The sequence below is a fragment of the Spea bombifrons genome, chromosome 1 (genome assembly GCF_027358695.1).
Source record: "Spea bombifrons isolate aSpeBom1 chromosome 1, aSpeBom1.2.pri, whole genome shotgun sequence".
NCBI lineage: Eukaryota > Metazoa > Chordata > Amphibia > Anura > Pelobatidae > Spea > Spea bombifrons.
The window spans coordinates 94,754,138-94,768,718 of record NC_071087.1 but is presented as its reverse complement, the minus strand read 5'-3'; the positions used below and the strand labels follow the sequence as shown (position 1 = coordinate 94,768,718).

The 14,581-nt window shown below is 36.9% G+C and overlaps 1 protein-coding gene across 3 annotated transcripts in view; it reads left to right on the top strand.

Moving 5' to 3' along the window:
* LINGO2 (leucine rich repeat and Ig domain containing 2) overlaps window positions 1-6,114 on the top strand; it is a 227,959-nt gene extending 221,845 nt beyond the window's left edge. For all 3 annotated transcript variants that reach the window (XM_053465928.1, XM_053465927.1, XM_053465926.1), the window contains one exon: window positions 3,931-6,114. In XM_053465928.1, the coding sequence (XP_053321903.1) occupies window positions 3,956-5,794 (1,839 nt within the window). In that variant the 5' untranslated portion in view covers window positions 3,931-3,955 and the 3' untranslated portion in view covers window positions 5,795-6,114. The remainder of the gene's footprint in view (window positions 1-3,930) is intronic.
* The last annotated feature ends 8,467 nt before the right edge of the window (window positions 6,115-14,581 follow it).

The following is a 14,581-nucleotide window of genomic DNA, read 5'->3' as shown; positions in this document are numbered from 1 at the left end:
CACTTCATATTCATCATACACGCTCTTATTTAATAATCAAAGGCAAAGGTAAATGTCAGCTTTGTTTTCATCTTCTTTCGTGAATTCAGTGGAGATGTGAATGGCAGATCAGATTGTTAATAATCTTACACTAATTCCAGCCCATAGTTTACTGGCTTTGTGCCGGTATTACTGTTAGAACAAATTGCACATTCTATCTATCAATCAATCAATCAATCAATCTATCTATCTCTATCTATCTATCTATCTATCTATCTATCTATCTATCTATCTATTTATCCATTTCTACCCAGCTCTCCATTTTATATTTAAACACTTTTAGATATGGTTCCTCTGCAGATATATATATATATATATATATCCCTCCCAGCACTTAAAATCTTCTGTTTGGCTGCTTGTTATTACATATAGGTGGCCAGACCTCTGTCTGTCCGTCATCTATCTATCTTAGTTTAGTATGTTTCTTTCAGGCTGATGAAATATATGGCTTTTCTAGGGTAAGATGATGCTTGCAGCTGAAACAATACGATACTGTAGGGAACCTTTAAAATAACTTGGGAAAAATGTCATCACTTTGTAGCAACTTTAAAAAAAAACACATTTTCTAGGATAGGTTTCTAAGAGGCAGTAAGCAAAGAAAACAAATCGTATAGTCAAAAAAGTGCATACTGTTTAATCATGAGACTTTTTAAAACTGCTGGAAAATCCCATCCTTAAAAATAATGAACACGTCAATTCTCCTTACACTATAACGGTGACATTACTTTTAATAAGTCGTTCAGTATATACTGAACATTTTCATTATATCATTGAACACTAGGTATCAATTTTTAAAGCTTACCTGACCACAGGACTTCTGGTACCTTGGTAAATAGAGACTGGGGGTATTGGTCTGTATCTGAACCTATAAAAAGCATATCATTTTGGTCCAGGTTTTTTTTTCTTCTTTTGATGTATTATGATGATGTATTCATCATTCCGTATCTTGTTGCATAACTGATCTCTATGGTCAAGCCAAGACTTGCCAGCAAATCAGATCGGGCAAATTCACGGTAGATTGGAACCCAACTGGCCATGCACTTACCTTTACTGCTCCTACCATCCTACATCCTATTTTTTTAGTCTATTTACAGTGGAATTATTTCTACCTTATATTATATAGAGCTTATTATTATAGCTCTATAATAATAATAATATTATTTTTTAAAAAATAGTGCTTTTTTCTAAATGCTATTAAGGCGGCCTAAGTCAGACTATTTTTTCCACTCTTTTTCTTGTCTGTATTACTAATGATCTGTTTTATTTGACAAATCCTTTTCACGGTTTCTTACAATTATGAGACATTGAACACATAAATCCCAGGAAAGGCTCAATTTAATAAAGCGTCTAGATTCAGAATACAGCAAAATGCAGCTTAGTTGTGTAGAATTTAATTGGGGGCGGGGGTACGTCAGTTATTACAATACAAAATTGTATTATGCATTGGTGTCAGTGAACCATTGTATTAGTTGATAAATCAGTTGCAATTGTAAACAGCTAAGCTAATGAATATATATATATATAATTAATTTATTATTTTGCAAGATAGGTAATTAGTTCAGCAGTTCTGTATGGCTTCTTTGTATTTTGCAAAAAAAACTAAGGTCTAGATTTTGTTATTGATATATATTTTCTTTCTCCCTGATTTTTCTTGTTTTGAATTTAATAGGAGAATCGTTAGTCAATTACGAGAGGTAGAATCCAGCGCTTAATTGGATTGCTTCTTCTGTAAGACGTATGCTCCTTAGTCCAAAAAATGACAGTCACAGTTGGGTGTTATTGCAGCTGCATAAAATAGAAATAAAAATCCATTCTATACAGTGGTCCGAATAAAGCATCCTTGTGCGTATCTTGTAATGGGATGGTATATGGGAAAGCTGCTTATATTGAGGGTGTGCTCAGCTGGAACATGATTGTTCTAGACTAGATTGTAAGCTCTCAAGAGCAGAGCCCTTTTCCCCTGACTGTAACAGCACTACAGAATCTGCTGGTGCTTTATAAATACATGTAATATAATGTAACATGCTATTAGCTGCTTTGTTTTTGTGAATTGGTAAAATTGCCAGTTTTGTGTTTTTGGAGTGAATGCACTAAATAAGGAACCATAGAAAAATGAAACCTACGATGTCTGAATTATGTAAAGACAGACAGTTTTATTTTAGTGTGTATTGTGTTGAGTTTTTATGAGGTTTATTATAAGATTGTTGGAGAAAAATAATGATAAATGATAAAATTAGGTCTGTCTACAATGCAATGAATAGTGAAGACATTTACTAAAAGGTTGACCAAAAACAATATCTGGAAATTGTTGTTGTCCTTTTCTTATCAATATGATAATATTTTGTGAAATCGGCAAAGGCATCCTCGTGCCATTAGCTTGACATTTTAAAAGCTGCGTGTTTCCATGGACTCGGCACTCACGGCCATATCCACGGAGGAATTGCATTAAGTGTACAGGCTTCACAAGTGCACATTCACATGTCTTTAATCTATATTCCCCTTGAAGCTGGTTTCAAAGGTGGACCCAGTGGGACCACTTCATTAGGCTGGCACAGTAACATGGTAGAAACTTTGGGTTACCAGTATAAGCAAAGTTATGGGGCTTAAAAGGCTGGCATAGTGCTTCACAAATAAAAAAGCTCTTTCAGGTTTCTCCACCAAGAAGGGCTGAGCTAGTGCTGTATAATGCATATTTTGAAGTGTGTGGAGACTGGAGACATTTTCTAGATTTAACTGAGCATTATATGGGGCCAACCAAGCTCTTCATGCAGCAGACGCTCACTGGAGTTCACCTTCTATAATGTATAGTGAGAAATGAAAGAGCTGAACTATAACTCTCTTGACATTGCTCTCTTTAGTGAATAGACTACTTTAAGTCCAGGGTAATGTGAATTAATGTTTCTTTAAATAAGGAACAGTCCTGTGGAAGACAAGTAGACATGACTAAGGGAAGCTAGATTGAGTTACTCCGTAAATAATTAATTTACCAAGTACTGTCACCTTGGTCGCCTACTCTCTAGTTAACCCTAAGTGTAACACATTAAATACCCCTCTAATAAAACATCTACAATTTGATTTATCCATTTGCTGTAACTTTTTTTTTAGCGACACAATAAATGTGAAAGCTTATGGTCTAAGGTTGAGAAGCATATTGTTTAATCACCCTTAAAATTATATTGAGCAGAAATTATTAAAAACAGGTGTTTCATCATTAGTTCCACTTCAGTGTATGCCATCTTTACTGAAACAACAATAAAGTTAGCAGTTCATTGACAACCTTACTTTTATTGAATGTATGGGTAGAAATGTGAGATAGCATTATTCCAATAATCAAAACAATAACTATATGGAACTAATTGTTCCTACTAGGACCAACACCATATCACGTGCAAGCTAATTTGGAAGTGCAGTTTCTTTGTCTTAACATAACTTTTGACGACCTAATGTTAAACTGTTTAACTAGTATGGTAATGGTTGTATTCTACAAACGTTTTGTACATTTGTTACTAGGTTTTAGAGTTCTTAGGGCAATTGAGCTACAGTGATTCATCTTTAAAGAGTCTGATATGACCTCAAACCTTGCTCTCTGTTGATTGTACTGAACATGAATAAAAACATTGATGGCAAATTACTGTAAAGTAGGTGTAGTATGTTAGCATGTTTCATTGTTGATGTCATTAATGCTACTCACCTCTAGATAACAGAGTGAGTCATTTTTTCATCTTCAAAAAGTACAAAAATCGAAAGCCACCAGTGAAAATCCTTATTCATTCCTTTTTCTGGCTGTGTTTTGCATAGATAGGGAAATGTAACAATCGTATTTCTTTCTGTTTTAGGTTTGGATGTTTGATTTTCTTTCAGATTTCATTATACCTATTTTTACCTTTGCAGGTCCCTGACCAGAGAGTGGTACTTCATGGGAGGAGTCATGCTTCACACAGCCACCTCTTGTTGGCAACTACTTCTGTGTATGACCATGGTCTTGGTCTATTTGGAATCTGCTCTCGGTTGTCCAGCACGCTGTGAGTGCTCACCACAAAACAGATCTGTCAGTTGCCATCGTAGGCGTGTCACCTCCATTCCAGAGGGCATTCCTATTGAGACTAAAATTTTGGACTTAAGCAAGAACAAATTAAAAACTGTGACCCCAGAGGATTTTTTGTCGTATCCTTTACTCGAGGAAATAGACCTTAGCGACAACATCATCTCAAGTGTGGAGCCAGGATCTTTTAGTAGTCTTTTCAATTTGCGATCACTGCGCTTGAAGGGAAATCGCTTAAAATTGGTCTCTTTGGGGGTATTTTCAGGCTTGACAAACTTAACTAAGCTTGATATAAGTGAAAACAAAATAGTTATTTTACTAGACTACGTGTTTCAGGATCTTCATAATTTAAAATCCCTCGAAGTTGGAGATAATGAATTAGTTTATATAACACATAGGGCCTTTAGCGGACTGCTTAGTCTAGAGCAACTCACTTTAGAAAAATGCAACCTCACGGCTGTACCAACAGAGGCTCTGTCACACCTACATAACCTACTTAGTCTACATCTGAGATATCTCAACATCAATATGTTGCCTCCAATTGCCTTTAAAAGATTATTCCGTCTGCGAACTCTGGAGATCAGTCACTGGCCTTTGCTGGATATGGTGCCCACTAATAGCTTTTATGGCCTGAATCTAACATTTCTATCAATCACATATACCAATTTGTCAGTGATACCCTACCATGCTTTAAAACACCTAATTTACCTAACACACTTAAATCTGTCATATAATCCCATCAGTGTCATTGAGTCAGGTGGTTTAGCGGATTTGGTGCGTCTTCAGGAGCTGCACTTGGCGGGAGCTCAATTGCATATTATTGAGCCACATGCTTTTGAAGGCCTCCGCTTCCTACGTTTGGTTAATCTGTCTCAGAACCTGTTGGAAAGCGTAGAAGATAATGTTTTTCAATCCACCAAAGCGCTGGAAATACTTTCAATTGACAACAATCCACTAATTTGTGATTGCCGCCTAATTTGGATGTTACAGAGACACCCTGTATTAAACTTTGGGGACCAGCAGCCAACATGTGCTACCCCGGATAATGTGAAAGAGAAATCATTAAAGGAATTTCAAACCGCCATTTTATCAAATTACTTTACATGTAAAAAGCCTACAATTCGCTACAGGGAAACACAGGAGCTGTATGTGGATGAGGGCAAGAGGGTACAGATGAACTGTAATGCAGATGGAGATCCTCAACCCATGATTTCATGGATGACCCCCCGTAAGAAAATGGTTTCATCAAAATCAAATGGAAGAACCACAGTATTGGTCAATGGTACCCTGGAAATAAGGTACGCCCAAATTCAAGATACTGGAACCTATGTGTGTGTTGCTAGCAATGCAGCAGGAAATGACACCTTCTCGGCTTCACTTACCGTGAAAGGATTTGTTTCTGACCGTTCCTATACAAACATGACCCCTATGTTTATTACAGAACTAAATGAAACCAACACTAATGGCACCAATGCAAACATGACATTTTCCCTTGATCTTAAAACTATATTGGTATCTACAGCAATGGGTTGCTTCACTTTTCTAGGAGTGGTATTGTTTTGTTTCCTACTCCTTTTTGTCTGGAGCCGAGGGAAAGGGAAACATAAAACCAGCATAGACCTGGAGTATGTCCCACGCAAAAACAATGGTGCTGTCGTGGAAGCGGATGTTACAGGCACCGTACCCAGGAGATTTAATATGAAAATGATTTAGTAGGTTGCCGCTGGCCGAGCTTTGATTACCTGTGGCATACTTTCTACCACTAAAATAGCCCAGCAATTGGGGTTGCCGGGTTAATTCAGCTGCGTTCAGCTGTCACTGTGTCAAATTGTTTTTGTGAAACTGGAAACACTGTCCAGCTGCTCTGAATAGCCCTGTGACCTGGGGGAAAGAACACAATGGGCATTCCATGGAGTTGTTTTTAATTGTTTGCATTGCAAATATTGGCATTCTGGGGATCTCAGTAACAAACTGTTGGCTCATACTCATGGAAAATTATTCGACATTTTCTACCACTACAAAAACAAACAAAACACATAAGAAAGAAACAAACCTACAGTGTAGGCTTTAAGTATAAAGTGACACATGTGTCAAAAACATGTTCTTCAGTGGAATTTGTATCTATAGATATCATTTGTTTACGCTGAGCATCATTCTTTCTTGTTGGGTTCCGCACTCCAACCTAGTTGGTCTCTCTTACTTTATATAAACACCATGCCCATCCTGAAGCAATACAAACAATAGATTGTGCTTTCATTTCACCGGTAATGACTTTAGTGTGATCATACATGAGTCTCAACTTATGTCTTTGAGTTCCAGAAGGGATAAATTCTGTCCCCGCTAGAACTCAATGGCTTAAAGATCAAATGCGACAGAATAACCATCTTTGTCTCTGTATGAGAGAGTGTATCTGGATTCTGCGTTAACATCTGATGATATGATCCTGAATAAAACAGTGTCTCTACATTTAGTTTATTCAGATTTTATAAGATAATGGTCCTTCTAAATCCATGTTTTTCATTTAATTCCTTATATTCATTAAATGATGTTCGTATATGTATAAAAAAAAAATCTCATATGCACAGAATGGCATCAGCAGAGTTCATCTATTATATGTGGTCACAATACACTTGTGATAAAAAATCATATGTTTTGGAAAAGTGGTCTTTAACAAAGCATCTGAAAAATTAAAGCCTATTCATTGGATTATAGTTTTTAGTTTGGTTCTGTCTACAGCAGGGGGAAAAAGAACAATCTGTTAATCACATTAACTTGTGTCAATGTTTTTAAAGAAAAATACCTGATATTTGATACAGAGCTAAGTTATTTTTTTATACATAGAATCAACAATTGACCAATTTACTGTAAGGAAAATTCATTCAGTCTTCACCTACGGTGTAGATGTTAATAACCTGTAGTCAACCGTAGACAGATGTTTCACTCTGTGGGAGACAAAAATCGAAACAAAGGCATGATTTTATGACATAAAATGTATAACAAGAATTTAATGTTAAAAAAAATGATCAATTAAGAGAATTAACCTTGCAATAGTGTAAAATGAAACAAAAAACCTATTCTGGATTTTCAGAGCAGGGACCCAGAAAGCCAATTTAACAATATTTTTGTTTGTTAAAAGAAAAAAAAATATTTTATATATAATATATATTTCAGTATGTGCCCACATATACATAAAATTGGAGTAATTGTTAAAGGTTTGCAAGATGTTGCATTGGCACCATGCACGACCAAGGAAATTATAATATGTGGAAATATCATTCTATTGAAATGAAATGCTCAGTACGCATCTGTTTACCTGTATGTGCTGGTCAAAAAGAGAAAATATATGTATATGATTTTAAGAAAAGTTATGACCAAAGGGCTCTGAAAAATTATTGTAATTCATGACTAACCCATAGCTATTCAGCATCATAATATCCCATTGCTGCGCATCTGAATATGCTAACTCCCATTGCTTCATAGAGAAGTACCAGTTTATTAATGTTCCAGTCAGTGGTATTATCTGTATGTTGTATCCACTTTTTGCTTTGAATGCTTAAATTACATTTCTTTTTCTATTTATGAATAAATGAAATACTGATAGCAGTGGAAAGTGGCAAAAATTGTCCAAGCAAGAAATAAAACCCAGTTGTTCTCTACGCCGCCGAATGTGTTGGAGTCCCTGCATTTCAAATATAATGTCTCACGGGTGTCTTGATGATGTCACTAATGTTCCAGTGTTGTGTTCGTAACTGTAACAATTACTTTCCCTCACAATGAAAACACAAAAGTTCTAAAAACTTTGATTTCCAATTTTTGACCAAAAAAATATATCAATAATTAATAAAGAAGCCTAATGTCTACATCTGAAAACTGCAAGAAAAGTGGAAAAATGTATTAAAAAAATCTGAAGGAAAGAAATCTCCAAGGCACGATTATCAGAAAAATACAAACATAAATTTTTGCACCAACAATAACAAAACAAAAAAGTTTGTATCAGTAGTAGTAGTTTTAGATAATTTTATACACATACTTCAAATAAAACTCTATGTTTAGAAGGAGTCATCATTTATTTGTACTACTTCAAAAGCCTTTATAATAATCTTACGGCATATTAGGCTCAATGCTAAGAACTTGATTCATTAGCCAGTGAGTTCATTAAGACGCATTTTAACCAGCGCGTTATTTTAGAAGAAGCAATGAATCTGCAGCATTGAATAACATAATAGGAGGCAATATTTTCTCACAGGGGATAAAGGGAGACTTATTAACGCACCATAAAATTACCATTGCATATAAAAAATTAACATAATATCTGAAAAAATAGAATGTATCTTGCGGAATAAGTTTGGCCTGATTCACATTAAATGTATGGAAACATAATTTATTGAAACTATTACTGTCATTCTGAGAGAGTCATTAAGTCAAAGTAATACTGTACCTAACCTTTAAAAGTTCAGCTTTTTCAAAATTACAGTTTCTTATCACGGAAACCTTAGTTCACTCACAGCTGGAGTTCCAAAGGTTAATAAACATATTGTATTCTTATGCATGTGTTTATTAAATATGCCTGTATTCAAAGTCACATGGCAACTTAATCATGATGGCATGTAGCTGGAGCTGAAAAGCTAAGGTTATCTGCCATTTCCTAAATAACTTATCTGTATGGCATTTTAATATATAATAAAAATTCGTTTTGGGGTAACCTGAGTTGGTGCTAGATAGGAATTTAATGGATTACCTTTGCAGCTTTTAGGTGATTTGTGTTGAGGTTCTATATATTTTATATGGGAGCCTCAGTGGCATTATTTTATGAGAACAACCTATTTCCCAGAACAGTGATTATTAACTGAACATGTAGAAAAACAGAATGGAGAGGGATTCAAACTTTATGTTGATTCGTTATTTCTACTTCTTGTCACCATAGAACAAAACAAGCTTAGTCATTTTGGCCTATTCACATTCTATTTACAAAAGTCAAGCTGTCAAGTTTATGGGTTATCACAACTGCCTGGACTCGGCTTCAAGCACATTCTCTTATGTTAACACTCACAAATTAATTAATTCAGTTCAAATTTTGTGCATTACAGGCAAGGACATGCAAGGTCAAGGACTGTATTACATCTCCACTTACTTCAGTGTGCGCTGTAGACTTGAATGGAGCCCACCCAAGTCAATACAGGCTTCTGTCACTGGGGAGGGTGGGTAAGCAGGAGTATATAAGAATGCCCTCACACAGCCTGCAGCCATTTCAGAAATCAGTACCACTGGGCAAGATGTATTATGTATTTTGTCTTTAGAATGGGCTTTTTTTTCTTTGATCACCTCTTTCCATTGGTCAAAAGTTGAGGAGCAAGTGCTGATGGGCCGTTTAAATGGTAAGTGATCCTCTTACCTGAGGGACTTATGGGTGAGGTGTATAAAATTTTTTAAAAAATATTTTATTTGACTTAAACCCCTCCATCCTACAGCACAGTTCATGCCCTCCAAAAGAGATTTTATTTATTCTCAGCCCCCTTATCGCATAGGACTTTTAAGATTATTTAACACCATATCCCATCGATTATTTAATTTTACATTAATTAATCTGGATTAATCTGCGTAATAAAAACATACAGTATATGGACAAAAGTATTGGGACAAGCCTCTTAATTATTGAATTCAAATGTTTAGTTGCCCATTGTCACAGGTGTATAAAATCAAGCACCTAGCCATGCAGTCTTTATTTAAAAACATGGTTTGTTCTGAAGAGCTCAGTAAATTCAAGCGTGGTATTGTGATAGGATGCCACTTTTGCAATAAATCAGTTCATGAAATGTCATCCCTGCTTGATATTCCACTGTCAACTGTAAGTGATATTATTGGAAATTGGAAGTGTTTATGAACAGCAGCAACTCAGACAAGAAGCGGAAGACCACGTAAAGTCACAGAGTGCTGAGGCGCATGGTGCGATGTTCTGTGGAGTGATGAATAACACTTCTCTGGTAGTCTGATGGGCGAGTCTGGGTTTGGAGGATGGCAGGAGAACGTTACCTGCAGTTGTGCCAACTATAAAGTTTGGTGGAGGTGGGATAATGGTATGGGGCTGTTTCTAGAGTTTGAGTTAGGGCCTTTCCAGTAAAGAGAAATCTTAATGCTTCAGCATACCAAAACATATTGGAAAATGCTATGCTTCCAACTTTGTGGGAACAGTTTGGGGAAGGCCCTTTTCTATTCCAGCATGACCGTGCCCCAGTGCACAAAGCAAGGTCCATAAAGACATGGTTGGATGAGTTTAGTGTGGAAGAACTTGTCTGGCCCGCACAGAGCCCTTACCTCTACACCATTGAACACTGCTCTGATGAACTGGAACAGAGATTGTGAACAAGGCCTTCTTGTACAACATTCATGCCTGACCTCACAAATACTCTACTGGATGAATGGGCAAAAATCTTTCCAAACTATATAGGGAACAACTATATATTATTGTCTATGTGTTTAGAATGCGATGTCATAAAAGTCCCTCTCGGTGTAATGATCAGGTGTCCTGATACTTTTGTCCATATAGTGTATGTATTACCGTCAGAATTATTTTGTGCATGCTCTCTCAATCAGAAAGATTATGTTGTTCTTAACATTGCCAGCAATACACTTTGGCTTGCAGCATGTGATAAAGTATGCCCAGAACAGATTTGTTTAAGAGTATTATTTATGGAAAATATTGTTCTAATAATAAAACAATCAGAATTATTATGCAGATTAACAAAATGTCACTAAACTAATAAATATTTATACACTTCAATGTATATGTGATTACAGAAAATATGGATAATCGATTTCCTTTAACTGAAATGGACTGGAGGAAACTCCATGTGCTTGAAAACTGCCATTAAACTGTGATAAATGACAAAAGGTGATACTTCAAAGAAAATAGATTGTTTTATAGATTTTCATGACCCTGCTGAATCTAAAATTCAAATTTGTATCAAAACAATTACTCAATTTTTTTTATGCAGTAATTGACAGCAAGAAACTGTCAGTTAAAATAACAAAACTAGTAATGGTTTGTGGCCCACAGCTTTAACGTGATACCAGCTTTTTGAACAAATTCACATATAAAAGAACTTTTAACTTACTGTTTCTCGTGTGTTAACTTTTTTTCTGAATTGGAACCCAAGATTCTAGAATTATCCTTCTCATGCCTTCATATCCCCAAAACAGCTAGCAGCAACAAGAAAGGGTGTGTGTGTGTACAAATCTTGCACTTCTTCCTCCATTGTTGCTAGCTAGTTGATGGAAGATCTTTGATCAAATCAATTGGTGCTGCCGCCTGTATAGTAGTGATACCTGGGTAATGTGCATCCTGTGCTCCCTTCTCAGCACACCGCTGGATGGTTATGATATTGAGCAGAATAGATTAATAATATAATTAGATAATAGAACATCTGTGCATTTGCACCATAAGGCACTACATAATTATCTGGGAGCCATTCTGAGAGGATGCCAGATATATGCTGGATTTTATTTTACGCAGATCTATGGGTGTTGCATATTTTAAAAGATAATACATAGTTAAATCTTGTTCATAACGAGAAAGAATAATAGGTTAACACACTTATGGCCTCAGCACGCACAGACAATTGTTTATTTGATTTTAATTAATTAAATATCTTCATTGGGCGTCCCCTGCTTTCCACTTGTCCTTGCTCATTCCTACACAACCACTGCTCTGCTCTATTTTTTCCATTATCCTCTACTCCCCTTCATTCCTAAACCATCTCCTGCCCCCTGACTTTACTGCTATAAAACCGGCGTTGTTAACCTGTGGGGTATGCTTCCCCTGGGGAGGTATGGACCAACTCCAGGGGAGGTGTGAGTAGCCTCTCAACTATAAATTGTTTTACGCAAACTCATCCTGCCTAAGTCAACATTTTGGGCCGTTAAAACATGAGAAGTGTAGTAAGAAGATTTTTCACAAGGGAGGTGTAACACCAAAAAAGGTTAAGAACGACTGCTATATAACCTTGGCTCCCCTATACCTGCTTTCATTGTCATGAAATAATTCCTATGCTGTCTGCTTTTTTACCTAAATTCAGACACAATCTTCTGCTCTCCTTCGATCCAACACTAAACCCTGTTAACCTACTTCATTCTTATACCAAATTCATTCCTATACTATGCATTATCCCCCATCATTACCCCCTGCATCATTAAGCCCCTGCTCCATCCCTGCTTCACCTGCCTTTTTCCAATATTATCTACACAACCACCAAAGAAACCATCCTTTCTACCATTAAACTTTTTTCACATGTTCTCAAGTAAAAAGTAATGTGTGCAAAAGTTGAACAAAAGGTGTCCTACCAAGGGCAGAGGTGGTCTGGCTTACCGTAGCTTACTTCTGTTTTTTTTCAACATTTGCAAGTTTATTAAACTATTTGTGACAAGATAGTGGTTTGTGGGGTTTTGGGAAAGCTAGAATAGGAAAGAGATGAAAAAGATGAATAAGAGAGAGAATTTTGTTATGGAGTTATGACTGCAAGAGATCAGAGTGGGATGGGGAGTTGAGGGACAAGATATCAGCGCCTATGGCAAGCACTGAAATTGCGCCCCTTTCCAAATATCTAAAACCCATTTATTAGCCCCTGCTGCCCATATATATATAAATATTAGACCCTGCTCCAGATAGCAGTTATAGATCAACACATTAACACACAAAGCCAGCTTTGCATGTATAGATTAATTGAAATTCACTTGTGATCTCGGCACTGATGGTATATACCGTATTTGCTCGATTATAAGACGACCCTGATTATAAGACGACCCCCCAAAATCAAAATATTAATTTAGGAAAAAAACGAAAAGCCTGAACATAAGACTACCCTATAGGAAAAAAGTTTTACTAGTAATTATTAATTCATGTAAACTAATTTTCATATTTAATAAAAGCTATGATTGTGAAAAATATATTTTTTATTTCCTTTTATTTGCCAACCTGCCCCCCAGTTATGCACATCTGCCCCCAGGCTTGCCACTCTGCCCCCAGAAATGCCTTATACCCCCCTATTTGCCACTCTGCCCCATGATGTGCCTTTTAATCCTCTATATGCCACTCTGCCTCCAGAAATGTCTTATACCCTCCTATATGCCGCTGTGCCCCATGATATGCCTTTTAACCCCCTATATGCCCCTCTGCCCCATGATATGCCTTATACCCCTATATGCCAATCTGGCAGATAGGGGGTTAAAAGGCACATCATGGGGCTGAGTGGCATATAGGGGGTTAAAATGCATTTCTGGATATATATATATATATATATATATATATATATATATATATATATATAACAGCAATCACACTCCTATCAAGCCAAGGCAGCCAGTACATGCTGGAACCTGGGGATGTTAGAAGTGTGATTACAGCCTCCCTATGCCATGCTACCACCCCCACCCCCCTTACACATCCATGCTATCACACACACACACTCATTCACAAACATTTAAATACTCATTCATTCCATTAATCACACATACACACACACACGCTCAAACCCCCCCACCCCCATCCCCTTACCTGAACTGCAGATCTCCCACTCGCAGACTTCTGCAGGGGCCCAGCTGTGCGAGCAACTTCTCTGGCCCCGCCCCCAGAGGAAGGAGGGGGGAGGTAGAGTTATGTGAGGACTGTGCTACCTTCCTGTTCTCCTGCTGCTTATAGCAGAGACGCTGCTCCTGATCAAAGCCCGGTAAGCAGCACGGCCCCAGCAGAATGAGGTCTAATTAGAAGACGACCTCGATTATAAGATGAGGGGTATTTTTCTGGAAAAAACCTCGTCTTATAATCGAGCAAATATGGTATATCAAATAAACAGAATCAGACATACAAATCCTGTATTTGCAGGTATACAATAATAATATATGAAACATAGCATTGCAGGTATAGATCAAATAAATACATGGAAACAGCATTGCAGGTATAGATCAAATAAATACATGGAAACAGCATTGCTGGTATTAATCAGCTGAATATGACATAAAAACCCTGTACTTGCAGGTATACATAAATAATGTATGGAAACATGGCATGGCAGATATGGATCTACAGGATAACACAAAAACCCAGCTTTGCAGGTATAGATCAATTGGAATTCACATAAAAACACGGCATTAAAGGTATATTTAAAACCCCCTAAATTACAGGCATAGATCACAGGTTGCACACCCCAAAGCCAGCCCTGACATGCACACTGCCCACATAGAACCTGACCAGCACCCAGATTACACACATAAGATTTGCCATCTTTGTCCCCAAATAACCCAGCACAAGTCAGCTTTGTCCCCAAACAGTCCGGCCTGTGCCATCTTTGTCCCATATACACCCTGCCTGTGCCATCTTGGTCCCAAAGGCTCAAACATCCTGCTAGTGCCATCTTTGCCCTTTCACATCTATAATACATCTATGATACACAAACACTTTTACAGTCACTCACTAATTCAAACTTTCATTCAGACAATTCATCAACACAT